The sequence below is a fragment of the Mustela lutreola genome, chromosome X (assembly GCF_030435805.1).
Source record: "Mustela lutreola isolate mMusLut2 chromosome X, mMusLut2.pri, whole genome shotgun sequence".
Classification (NCBI taxonomy): Eukaryota; Metazoa; Chordata; class Mammalia; order Carnivora; family Mustelidae; genus Mustela; species Mustela lutreola.
This window is the reverse complement of record NC_081308.1, coordinates 63,236,421-63,250,438: the sequence shown is the minus strand read 5'-3', so window position 1 is coordinate 63,250,438 and position 14,018 is coordinate 63,236,421. Positions and strand designations below refer to the sequence as shown.

At 36.3% G+C, this 14,018-nt stretch overlaps 1 protein-coding gene across 2 annotated transcripts in view; it reads left to right on the top strand.

The window, feature by feature from the left end:
- TEX11 (testis expressed 11) overlaps positions 1 to 14,018 on the top strand; it is a 318,657-nt gene that overhangs the window by 278,678 nt on the left and 25,961 nt on the right. For both annotated transcript variants that reach the window (XM_059156761.1, XM_059156759.1), the window contains exons 26-28: positions 7,940 to 8,089; positions 9,635 to 9,743; positions 10,662 to 10,782. In XM_059156761.1, the coding sequence (XP_059012744.1) occupies positions 7,940 to 8,089; positions 9,635 to 9,743; positions 10,662 to 10,782 (380 nt within the window). The remainder of the gene's footprint in view (positions 1 to 7,939; positions 8,090 to 9,634; positions 9,744 to 10,661; positions 10,783 to 14,018) is intronic.

Here is a 14,018-nt window from a genome sequence, read left to right as displayed (position 1 = left end):
TGATCTATTTTGAGTGAATTTTTTTATGTGGTACGAGGTAAGAGTCTGACCTCATTCTTTTCCATGTGGCTATCCAGTCATTTCAGCACCATTAATTTTTTTTAATAGTCTTTCCACATTGGATAGTCTTTGCCTCCTTGTGGAAAATTAGTTGATCATAGACACATCGTTTTATTTCTGGATTGTCAGTTCTGTCCCATTGATATGCATGTCTGTCCTTATGCCAGTACCATACTGTCTTAATTATCATTGCTTTGTAGTAAGTTTTGAAATCAGGAAGTGTTAGTCCTCCAAATTTGTTCTTTTTTCAAGATCATTTTGGCTATTCTGGGTTCCTTGAATTTCCATATGAATTTTAGGATCGGCCTGACAATTTCTGAAAAAAGAAAAAAGCCAGCTGGGATTCTGATAGGGATTGTGTTGAATCTGTAGATCATTTTGGGGAGTATTGCCATCTTAACAAAGTTAAGTCTTTTAATCTATGAACATGGAATATTTTTCCATTTATTTACATCTTTAATTTTTCAGTGATGTTTTATAATTTTCATTATACAAGTCCAGCACATCTTTTAATTTATTCCTAGGTATTTTATTGTTTCTAATGCTATTGTGAATGGAATTGTTTTCTTAATCTTATTTTCAGTTTGCTCATTGCTATTTTATAGAACTAGAATTAATTTTTTATATTGATCTTAAACGTGTTTATTTGTTCTAATGGTATTTTACTGAATTCCCTAGGAATCATATTTACAAGATCACATTTTACTATTTATTTTCTGTCTTGATGTCTTTTATCTTGCCTAATTTCTTTGACTAGAACTCTCAGTGCAATATTGAATAGCAGTGGTGAAAGTGGGCATTCTTTTTTGTTCTATCTTAAAGGGAGAGTCCAGTCTTTCACTAGTAAGTGTGTTGTTAGCTGTGGGTTTTCCAGAAATGCCCTTTATCAGATTGAGGAAGTTCCCTTCTGGTTTGTTAATTGTTTTTATCATGAAAGGATATTGGATTCTGTCAAATGGTTTTCTGCTTCTGGAGAACATCATGTAGTTTTTGTTTCTTATTTTATTAATATGGTATCTTGCATTCATTGATTTTCACTTGTTAAAGCACCCTTGCATTTCTGGGTAGATCCTACTTGGGCATATTGCATAATTATTTTCTTTGCTGCTGAGTTCAATTTACTAGTATTTTGTTGGGAATTTTTGAGTTTCTATTCCTAAGAGATATTTGTCTGTAATTTTCTTTATTTGTGATATCTTTGGGTTTTGGTATCACAGTAATATTGGCCCCATAGAATGAGTCATGAGTGTTCCATCCCCTTCTATTTTTTAAAAGATTTATTTATTTACTGTAGAGAGGGGGAAGTGGACGAGTTGGGGGAGGGGTAGAGGGAGAGAGACTCAAGCAGACTCCATGCTGAGCATGGAACTGGACATGGGGCTCCATCGCATGACCCTGAGAGCATGACTTGAGCCAAAATTAAGAGTTGGACACAACCAACTGAGCCACCCAGGTAACCCATTCTCTTCTATTTTTAAAAGAATTTGTGAGAATTAGTATTAATTCTTTGTTTGGTACAGTCCAGTGGTGAAGCTGTTTAGTCCTGGATTTTCTTTTTCTATAGTTTTAAAAACTATTTAAATTGCTGTATTCATTGGGGCACCTCGGTGGCTCAGTCAATTATGAGTCTGCCTTTGACTACTGGGTATTTACCCCAAAGATACAGATGTAGTGAAAAGAAGGGCCATCTGTACCCCAATGTTCATGCAGCAATGGCCATGTCGCTAAACTGTGGAAATAACCAAGATGCCCTTCAATGGATGAATGGATAAGGAAGATGTGGTCCATATACACTATGGAGTATTATACCTCCATCAGAAAGGATGAATACCCAACTTTTGTATCAAAATGGATGGGACTGGAAGAGATTATGCTGAGTGAAATAAATCAAGCAGAGAGAGTCAGTTATCATATGGTTTCACTTATTTGTGGAGCATAAGAAATAGCAGGGAGGACATGGGGAGTTAGAGAGGAGAAGGGAGTTGAGGGAAATTGGAGGGGGAGATGAACCATGAGAGATTCTGGACTCTGAAAAACAATCTGAGGGTTTGGTTATTTTTAAATCTGAGGGTTCTGAAGGGGCGGGGGGTGGGAAGTTGAGCCAGCCTGTGGTGGGTATTGTGGAGGGCACGTATTGCATGGAGCACTGGGTGTGGTGCATAAACAATGAATTCTAGTATACTGAAAAGTCATTAAAAAAAAAAATTTAAAAGAGCCTGCCTTTGGCTCAGGTCATGATCCCAGGGTCCTGGGATCAAGCCCTACATCGGGCTTCCTGCAGGAGAGAGCCTGCTTCTCCCTCTCCCTCTGCTGCTCCCCCTGCTTATGTGCACTCATGCATTCTCTCTGTCTCTCTTCCTCTCAAATAAATAAATAAAAATCTTTTTTAAAAATAAATTACTTTATTCATTATAGGTCTGTTTAGATTGTCTATTTCTTCTTGAGTCCATTTCAGTAGTTTTTCTTTCTAGGAAACTGTCCATTTCAACTTATTGACATACAGTTATTCATAGCAGTCCTATGTAATCCTTTTTATTTCTCTGAGGTTGGCAATGATGTTTCCTTTTTCACTTCTGATTCTAGAAATGAGGCTTCTAAAGACTAGTCAGTTTGTTGTCTTTTCAAAGAATTAGCTTCTGATTTCATTAATTTTTTCTATTGTTTTCCTATCTCGATTCATTTCCACTGCAGTCTTTATTATTCTCTACCTTCTACTTGTTTGAGTTATTTTGGTCTTAACTAAGGTAGAAGATTAGATTACTGATTTGAAGTGTTTCCCCTTTCTTTTTTTTTTTAAGATTTTATTTATTTATTTGACAGAGAGAAATCACAAGTAGATGGAGAGGCAGGCAGAGAGAGAGAGGGAAGCAGGCTCCCCGCTGAGCAGAGAGCCCGATGCGGGACTCGATCCCAGGACTCCGAGATCATGACTCGAGCCGAAGGCAGCGGCTTAACCCACTGAGCCACCCAGGCGCCCCTCCCCTTTCTTAATGTAGGTGCTTATAGATACAAATTTTCCTGTAGGCACTACTGTAACTGTATCCCATTTGTTTTGGTGTATTGCGTCCTCATTTTTATTCATTTCAAAATATTTTCTAATTTCTCTTTTGATTTATTTTTTGACCCACTGGTTGTTTAAAGATACATTTATTTTACGTATATTTGTACATTTCCCAAATTTTTTCTGTTATTAATTTTTTTAAAGATTTTATTTATTTGACAGAGAGATCACAAGTAGATGGAGAGGCAGGCAGAGAGAGAGAGAGAGAGAGAGAGAGAGAGAAGCAGGCTCCCCGCTGAGCAGAGAGCCAAATGTGGGACTCGATCCCAGGACCCTGAGATCATGACCTGAGCCAAACGCAGCAGCTTAATCCACTGAGCCACCCAGGTGCCCCTCTGTTATTATTTTTTTTAAAGATTTTATTTATTTGACACACAGAGATCACAAGCAGGCAGAGAGGCATGTAGGGATAAGGGGAAGCAGACTCCCCATCGAGCAAAGAGCCCAATGTGGGGCTCGATCCCAGGACCCTGAGATCATGACCTGAGCCAAAGGCAGAGGCGCCCCCTGTTATTAATTTTTAATTTCATATGGTCACAGAACATACTTTGCATTATTTTATACTTTGAAATTTACTGAAGTTTGTTTTATGACCTAGAGCATAGTCTGTACTTGAGAAGAACATATATTCTGCTGCTCTTTGGGAGCAATGTTCTATAGATGTCTGTTAGGTCTAGTTGGCTTACAGTATTTTCATTTTTTTTCCTTACTGATTTTCTGTCTAGTTGTTTTACATATAACTCATTTTTTTTGAAGTTGAAGAACACCCAACTATCAATAATTACATTAAATATAAATGGTCTAAATCAGGCACTTTCTTAAAGTTCTAATAATGAGTATTTTAGGCTAGCAGGTCTTGGACACAACTGCTCAATTCTGCCATTGTCACAGGAGTACATGGACCATATTTAAACAAAGGACATAATTGTGTTCAAATAAAACTTTATTTGGATGACAGTCAGCCTGCCCATAGATTGTAGTTTGCTCACCCCTAGTCTAAACATACTGATTAAAGATGAAGTATGTCATACTGGATAAAAAATCAAGACCCAACTACATGTTGTCTACCAAAAAACCCCACTTCAATATGGAGACATAGATAGGTCAGAAATAAAAGGAATTGAAAAGGGTACACTATACAAACACTAAGAAAAGGAACGCTGGAATAGCTATATTAATAGCAAGCAAAAAGCAGTTTAGAGCAAGCAACATTACTCAGGATAAAGAGAAACATAATGAAAAAGTGATCAATTAAAAATGACAACATAACTATTTGAAATTTGTGATGTACCTAACAACAGAGCTTCAAAACACATGAAGCGAAAACTGATAGAAATGGAAGGTGGAGTAGGAAAATCCATAACTACAGTTGGAGACTTCAATACTCATTTTTCAGTAGTCAATAGAACCAAGTCAATAGATACTCAGTAACGATGGAGAAGACATGAACAGCACTCTCAACCAACTCGATCTAGTTGACATCTAGAGAATACTCAATCCTACAATAGCAGAATACATTTCCTTTTTTCAAAAGCACACTGAACATTCATCACAGTAGTCCATGTTCTGAACCATAAAACAAACTTCAAAAAATGTAAAAGTATTGAAATCATACAAAGTACTTCTCTGACCATAATGGAATTAAATTATAAAATTATAATACAGAGCCATCTGTAAAATCTCCAAATATTTGGAAATTAAACAACCCACTTTTCAATAATCTAATGGGTTCAAGAACAAGTCACAAAAGGAAATCAGGAATAGTTTGAGTGGAATGAAAATGAAAGTATGCATATAAAAATTGAGAAGATATGGGGGGAGGGATTTGCTGGCTCAGTTCTGGACATTGGGCAAGGTAATGTGCTATGGTGAGTGATGTGAATTGTGTAAGACTGCTGATTCACAGACCTGTAACCGTGAAGCAAATAATACATTATATGTTAATAGGAATAAATAAAAAAAAATTGAGAAGATACAGCTAAAGCAGTGTTCCAACAAAAATTTATTGCATTAGATAGAGAGCTTAGATAATCTAAGGCTTCACCCTAAGAAACTAGAAAAAAATAGCAGATTAAACCCAATTGAGTGGAACAAAAGAAATAAGATCAGAAATCAATAAAATTTAAAACAGGTGCCTGGCTGGTTCAGTTGCTCAGCGTGCCACTCTTGATCTTGGGGCTGTGAGTTTGAGTCCCACATTGGGTGTAAAGGTTACTTAAAAATAAATCTTAAAAATAAAAACAAACTACATTAAATTAAAAACAATGAAATCAAGAGCTATGTTGTTGTTGTTTTGAGAAGATCAGTATAATTGAGAAACCCCTAACTAGGCAGATAGATACAAATTAACAATGTCCAGAATGAAAATAGAGACATCACTATAGATCCTGAAGACATTTAAAATGATGATTAACAACTGTTATGATCAGCCTTATGCCTATGACTTTGACAGCTTTTTATGAGGTGGACAAATTCCTTGAAAGCCACAAACTAACAAAGCTCCTTCAAGGAGAAATAGATAATCTGAATAATAGTCTTATACCCATTGAATTTGTAGTTTAAAATCTTAGAGAAAACTCCAGTAGGGAATTCTATCAAACATTTAAAGACATAATACCAGCTTTATACAGACCCTTCAAGAAAGAAGAGGGCATACTTCCCGGTTCATTTTATGAGCTCATTTTTACTGATATCAATACCAGACAAAATAAGAGAAAAGAAAGTTATGGACCAATATTCCTCATGAAAATACCTGCAGAAATCCTCAACAAAATATTAGCAAGTTAAATTTAGTAAAATTTGAAAAGGATAAGAGACCATAACTATGTGCAGTTTGTCCTAGGTTCAACATTGTAGACTCAAATTACCCTATCAACAGTTATGTGAAAAGATTGAACATCCATTTATGATTTTTTTAAAAACCCTGAGCAAACAAAGAAAAGTAGGGAAGTTTCTCAACCTGATACAGGGCATCTACAAAGATAAAACTACAGCTAATATCAAGTTTACTGACGAAAGGCTGAATGCTTTCCCTCTAAGGGCAGGAACAAGTCAAGGTTGTCTGCTCTCATTTCTGTTCAGCATCTTCCTAGAAGTCTTAGCCAGTGCAATGAGCCAAGCAAAAGAATGGAAAAAAGACATAGAGTGAAAAAGAAGAAATAAAACCCCTTCTATTTGCAGATGACATGATTGTCTACATAGAAAATCCACAACAATCTACAGAAAAGTTACTGTGATTAGTAAGTGAATTTGGCAAGTTATAGAATATAAGGCCAAATATTCCAAAAATCTATTATATTTCTGTGTACTAGCAATGACATTCAAGAATAGGCAGTAACAATCAATAGTGACAGAAATCAAAATAGTTGTTAACTCTAAGGTGATATTGACTTGAAAAGGAGCACCAATGTTGGAAGTGTTCTGTATCATGAGATACAGGGTAGTGGTTACATGGTTTAAACATACGTGAAAATTCAACAAGCTGCTTCTTTAAGATTAACGGGTTTTATTCAGTTTATTGTATGTGTGCTATACCTCCAAACTTTTTTTAGGGGCACCTGGTTGGCTCAGTTGGTTAAACGTCTACCTTCGGCTCCAGTCGTGATCCCAGGGTCCTGGGATTGAGTCCCACATTGGGCTCCCTGCTCAGCAGGGAGTCATCTTCTCCCTTTCGCTCTGCCTCTCCCCCCAGCTTGTGCTCTCTTACTTACTTTCTCTCTCTCTCTCTCATATAAATAAATAAAATATTTAAAAAAGAAAAAAAACTTTTTAAAAAAGTTCAGTCTAACCAGGATGAATGAAAACCATCTCACATTCTGTGGTATATGCAATCTGGTAGAACTTTCTTCCCATGGTGATACCCAAAAAATACTATTTATTGACTAAAGGAAATAATTTGGAAACACTTTTTTACTTTGCTTAAAATAAAACCACAGTTAGCTTATACAGCATTCCATCTTTTGGTTAACACAGTCATTAAAGTGAGGCAGATAAACATTGGATCTAGATTAGATAGTAGCAGAACTTTTTCAGGCTATTTAGGAACATTATGGCAATAATTTCAGGAAATGTAGGCAATGTTACTGAATGCATTAGAGGGTGCTCAAAGTGTTGATGAATTTGTAATGTATTTAATGATTTAAAATGTAAAAATATATTTAATGATTTAAATTTATAATGTATTTAATGATATAAAATGTAAAAATGTATCTAATGATTTAAAAATATAAAATGTCTGGGGCGCCTGGGTGGTTCAGTGGTTAAGCTGCTGCCTTAAGCTTGGGTCATGATCCCAGGGTCTTGGGATCGAGCCCCGCATCGAGCTCTCTGCTCGGCAGGGAGCCTGCTTCCTCCTCTCTCTCTCTGCCTGCCTCTCTGCCTACTTGTGATCTCTGTCTGTCAAATAAATAAATAAAATCTTAAAAAAAAAAATATATATATATATATATATATAAAATATCTATATACAGAAGCTAGGACAACCTTCAATTTTTTTTTTTTATTTTTTTTTTTTTAGATTTTTTATTTATTTATTTGACAGAGAGAGATCACAAGCAGGCAGAGAGGCAGGCAGAGAGAGAGAGAGGAGGAAGCAGGCTCCCTGCTGAGCAGAGAGCCCGACGCGGGACTCGATCCCAGGACCCTGAGATCACGACCTGAGCCGAAGGCAGCGGCTTAACCCACTGAGCCACCCAGGCGCCCACAACCTTCAATTTTTAAGTAGAATTAATTTTCCTCAACAGAAAAGTCTCCCCAGAAGAGAGATTAGAATAATAAAATATAATCACAGAGGATGTTGCATTTTTGCCTCCCTCTTAGGGGACTTCTCAAGTGATCCATGTGAGACATTGCTTCTGCTGTATGAGTTTGAAGTTAAAGCCAAAATGAATGATCCATTCCTTGACAGCTTCCTGGAATCAGTGTGGGAACTGCCTCATTTGGAAAGTAAAACATTTGAAATAATTGCATGTAAGTGCTATATTTATGTTTTTGGAAGACTGTTACCCATTTAAATTATACTACTTTTTCTTCTCTCTGTCCTTCATTCTTTACCTTCAGGTGGAATATAATGTTCTCTCATAGCACTTTGTTTCTCCTTCTCTAATGGCATTCTTGAAATGTCATGTATTATAGTCATTAATGCATCTATCTTTTTCTTTATATGAGACTATAAGGTCCTTAGGGTCGTGAAGAATAATTGCTTATATTTGTTGTTCTTAGACACCTGAGTAAAGTGCATTACTTATAATGCACTACTCTATAATGCACTACCATGCCTACTCTAGGTGTGGAATTGAATTACATAACTACGCAAAAGGGGGAGCTTGAACCTTGGAAAGCTGGTTTTACTCAGCTAGATAGAAATGACCATCAACTGTTTAACTAATCAAAGATGATACAATCTTAGCAATTTATTAAAGTGTACAAAGAAGGGGATCCTTGGCTGGTTCAGTCAGTAGATCACGAAACTCGGTGTAGAGATTACTTTTAAAAAATAAAGTGTACAAAGAAATACTGGTAATATTCTTTAATACAATTACCACTCTCAAATTTCTGGATGGGCTGTAAGTAAGTAGTATTTGGGGTCCCAGAACCTATATGGGGATATGCTGCAGGAAACGGCCTAATTATTTTTCCTTTTTTCTCCCCCTTCCCTCCTCGGGAACCTGTGTGGTTAATAAAGGTATTAGGCACAAAGGTCACATTTGCCTTTCCTTATCTCGTAAGACAAAATTCCTAGAGACAAGGAGCAGCTGGTCTATACTTTATGGACATGTAATGGTGACCACTTCTTATATAATGGGTCTCCAATTAGAAACCTGGTAACTGCATTTGGAAGTTTTAGGGTTTCTTATCTCTGACACTCACTCTCATGTCAACTGTTTCCTGTTTTTAGTATTAGTCTAAAACAATATATTGTAGTATAAATCTGGTTTTTTTTAAATTTTTTATTTCTTTTCAGTGTAACAGTATTCATTGTTTTTTGCACCACACCCAGTGCTCCATGTAATCCGTGCCCTCCCTAATACCCACCACCTGGTTCCCCCAACCTCCCACTCCCCCCCCTTCAAAACCCTCAGGCTGTTTTTCAGAGTCCGTTTGATTATTGCCCTTTTACTGATCTGCTTTTTGTTTCCACCTTTGTGTGCCACTCCTTGACTCTGGCTCATTAGATTATCACTTTACCTGTATGACTGTGAGCAGGTAAAAAAAAAAAAAAAAAAAAGACTGTGAGCAGGATCACAGAAACAGTAGGTTCTCTGTTGATGTTTGCTAAAGAGATTACCCTGGTGGCCCTATCAGGTTTTTCTACCCAGAATCTATAAGCTGTCTCCGAAAACCAGCATGGACTCCTGATTTCATAAAATGCGTTTTGGGGGGGTTTTGTCCATTGGTTGGTTGGTTTGTGTTAATCTGTTCCAGGCCAGTTTCATTAGAGAGAGCAAGTTGTAGCCTGGGATGAAAACTGATAGATAAGGTACTCAACAGCCTTTTTTTCTTTCCTTCCTATAGCATTAGCAGTGGAAATGCCTGCACACTATCCTTCCATTGCTCTGAAGGCCTTGAAAAGGGCCTTACTGCTTTACAAAAAGAAAGAATCCATTGATGTGTTGAAATACAGGTTAGTATATGTAACTTAACACCAAATCTAGGCTTTTTGATAACCAAAAGATATCAAGCTTATGGGTTTGATAACCCATAAGTCATCAGTCAGACTCAAATGGTCCAACTTAAAAGATGATCGGGGAACTCCTGTAACTCCTGAACTAAAAAACCCTCAAAACAGCTCCATATTTAGAGTTATAATATAGACCAAGGATTAATTAGGTATGTCAGAGAGTCTGGATTTCTCAAAAGAGGATAAAAAAGGGGGCAAAGTTGCTTCTTTGTGTGAGACTATATATATGATAAAATTACTAAGTACCTTTCAGAGATTAATATAATTACCACCAATGCACCCACCACCCAAATTTAACAAATGTTAACATTTTGCGATATTTGCCCCAGGTGTTTTTTCTAAGCACCTTTCTTTAAGGACTAACTCTGCATCATAATACAAAATATTATTTATTAGAGATTTTATGTTTTCTATGCCTAAATGTGGGGGAAATGATGTGTGATTTTTCTATGAAAAACTTTATTACAATCTTTCTTTTCTGAGACATGAGAGACAGTTCTCCTGGAATTATTCCCAGTTTAAATCCCAATTCCCTTACCTGTTTCGGGATGTAATGAGATGCTTTAAAATGTCTATAGATTGAACCAGCTCATAAAATATAATAAACAGCTACAACTCCTTAGTGCAGGAAACTAAAAAAAGGTGAAAGACAACCATAGGCATAATAAAAAGGAGGATTGGTCAGCCCCTTTTATAGCTTCAAAAATCTGTCTTCTGAGGTTGGAGGCCAGATAAAAATGAGGGAAGAACAGAAGTGTTTTGAAGCTCGTAGTCTGGGATGAGATCCAGATTTTACTTATCTTAGCCATGATGCCAGTGATTTATTTCCTTATGGGATGAGTTTTCTCTTTTTGATTTCAGCAAATGTATGCACAACTTGATTAACCTCTTAGTGCCAGATGGGGTGCCAGATTCAGAACTGTGTCCCCTGGAAGAAGTTTGGGGTCATTTTGAAGATGCTCTGAGCGTCATTATCCTTACCGTAAGTCAACCAGTGATACTAAACTATTCTTTAAAATTAAAACTGCCTCTGTGTTAGAAATGACATAGAATAGTGCTTTCTGATGTGAGTTTTAGGGTAAATAAATTCATATTACAATATACTTACTATAAAATTTCCCTGTGTTTATGAACTGTAAAGAGTTAAAAGTAGAAAATTTCTGATACAGCTATACTATGGATTAAATGAAAATAGCAGTACCATCTGGAATTTTTAATTATTTTGTGTTTTCAAAACCTGGTAGAATTGTTACTTCCACTGTGATGATAGTAACCCTTTGAAAAACCTTATTGTTATTCTTTCCATTTCTTTAAGGCAGGTAATAGAGTAGAAGGAACATGGAGGACCTGTATTTTTGTCCCTTCTCTGCAGTTGTTTTTTTTTTTTTTTTTTTCAGCACAGGTTTATTCATTGATTTTTAAATTAGCTTCATTGAGGTGTAATTTATATACATTTGTATATGTACCATTTGGTGATTTTAGTAAGTTTATAGAGTTAATGCAACTGTCACCACCGTCCAGTTTTAGAATATTTCCATTACCCCAAAGTTTCTTCTCACCTATTTGTGGTTAGTCCCTGTTCCCACCTTAAGGCCCAGGCAACCACAGATCTGCTACTCTGCCAATTTTCTCTTTCTGGACACTTCATGTGAATGAAACCATGCAGAGTGTGATCTCTTGTGTCTAGCTTCTTTCAATTTAGCATAATATTTTTGAGGCTCATCCATGTAGCAGGTATCAGTATTTTAATCCTTCCTATGTTATTATATTCTACTGAATGGCTATATCACATTTTCTTTATCTACTCACTAGTTGGTAGTCATTTGAGTTGGTTTTACTTTTTAGCTATTACGAATAATACTGCTATGATATTTGTATACCAGTCTTTGTGGACATATGTTTTCAGTACTCTTGAATATATGAATTTCTGGGTCATTTGGTAACTTTATATTTAACTTTCTGAGGAGCTACAATCTGTTTTCCAAAGTGGTTGCACTATTTTACATCCCTACCATCCCTACCAGCAGTGTATGAGGGTTCTAATTTCCACACTTCCTCATCGACAGAATAATGTCTATCTTTTTCATTATAGTCATTTTAGTGAGGGTGTAGTGGTAGCTCATTGTGGTTTTGATTTGTATTTTCTTGATGGCTAATGGTGTTTATAATTTTTTATGTGTTTGTTGACCTTTTCTATGCCGCCTTTGGGAAAATGTCCATCCAGTTATTTTCCCATTTTAAAAATTGGGTTCTTGTTGAGTTGTAGGATTTATTTATATATTCTAGGTACAAATCATTTATCAGATATGCTGTTTGTAAATATTTTCCCCCTGTCTCTGGCTTGTCATTTCATTTTCTTAATGACATAACTTAAAAAGCAAAAGTTCTAAGTTTTGGTGAAGTCTAATTTATCAATTTTCTTTATGGTTCATGTTTTGGTCATGATAAGAAGTCTTTGCCTATCTCAGATCTTGAAAGATTTTCCCCAGTGTTTTCTTGTAGAAGTTTTTATGCTTTTATCTCTTACATATAGGTTTATGATCCCATTTTTAGTTGTTTTGTTTATGGTGTAAGGTAGGGTCCTTCTGTGCCATTTGACTTTGATTTTCTCATTTGTAAAATGGAAATAACACCTGCTCTGACTCCCACACTGAGGTTTTATGGATCAATTAAAATAGTAATTTGTGTTGTAAACTTTACAGCTCATACACATGTAAGGTGGTATTGTTATTATAAGGGAGCTATAAAATATTAAGGTTAAGTGGCTTGCTTAAAGTCTCACAGGAAGTCATTATTTGAGTCCATGTTAATAACTGAGGATCCTGACTCTGCTTTGGGCTCAATTGCCTCTTCCTGTAAAAATATGTGCAAACCACAGCAGATGGTGGAACAGTGTAGCAGGGTGACAACCTGGTACAAACCTGCATCAACTTCAAAAACCTAGAATTCTCCTGGAGCTATATAATTATAGCCTGTGTGAATTTAAGTTTAAAAAAAATTAGCATTGAACATTTTGGATATATATATATTTATATTTTACTTTCTTTTGGGGAGAAGAGAAAGTTCTATTTCTAAGCCATGAGCCTCATCTGGACCTTCAGATGTGTTTGCCATGGTAACTAATACAAACTAAAATTAAATTGTACTGTAAATCCAAACTGATCCATTTCCATAGTCTCTATATAAGGCCTAAACCACTCAGAGCAATTTTTTTTACACTTTTATTCTATCTATTACTGTTCCATCTCCCTGGATCTTGGGTTTTCTGCTACAGAGCTCAGTGTTTTTCTACTTTTTTGACAAGTCTCACATCCATTATTGCTCATCCCCTGAAACGTGGTGGGATAGTTCACTTTTTTAATGTAGAGATTAATTTAATAATCCTGTTGGCTTCTTATATATGTTGCTTTTTCCTCTTTGATTGAATATGTTATATATCTCCTTTGTTTTAAATTCTTGGGAGAAAATTCAGCCCTTGTTTGACTTTTGTAATGACCAGTCACGCATTATTTATTGAGCAGTTAGTGATTATTGAGCATTACTAAGTGACTCCATACTGTGGTAAAATGGCTCTTGCACAGATATAAAACCTCATGTCTCACAGTATTGTGCTTTACATTGTTCAAAGGATTCTTTTTTTAAAGATTTTATTTTATTTTATTTATTTGACAGAGAGAGAGGGATCACAAGTAGGCAGAGAGGCAGGCAGGGAGAGAGGGGAAACAGGCTCCCTGCTGAGCAGATAGCTCGATGCAGAGCAGATGCGGGGCATGATCCCAGGACCCTGAGTCAGGACCTGAGCCGAAGGCAGAGGCTTAACCCACTGAGCCACCCAGGCACCCCTAAAGGATTCTTGTATCGGTTATTTCATAGGATCCTGCCCCCTCCCTAGCATTTCTGTGAAATAGAGTGCTGTACTATTATTCTTGACAAGTCCTTTCAAATGAGGAAATTTTTAAGTTTTAGAAAAGTCAGATTACTAGTGGTGGCACTAGTGGTGAGCATAGCTGCCTTTCAAAAAAGTCGAGTTACCACTTTGCCTAAGTTCATATGGCTAATGAATGAGAGTCAGGACTAGAACTCAGATCATCTGACTGTACTTCCAGAGCTCTTTCCTCCAAAACACATATCTTCTTTACCTGCTCTTGCTAGGCTTCAGTTCAAAGGAGAGGCTCAACTTGGCATTCAGAAGCTATTGCCAATGAAAAAGCAGGAAGG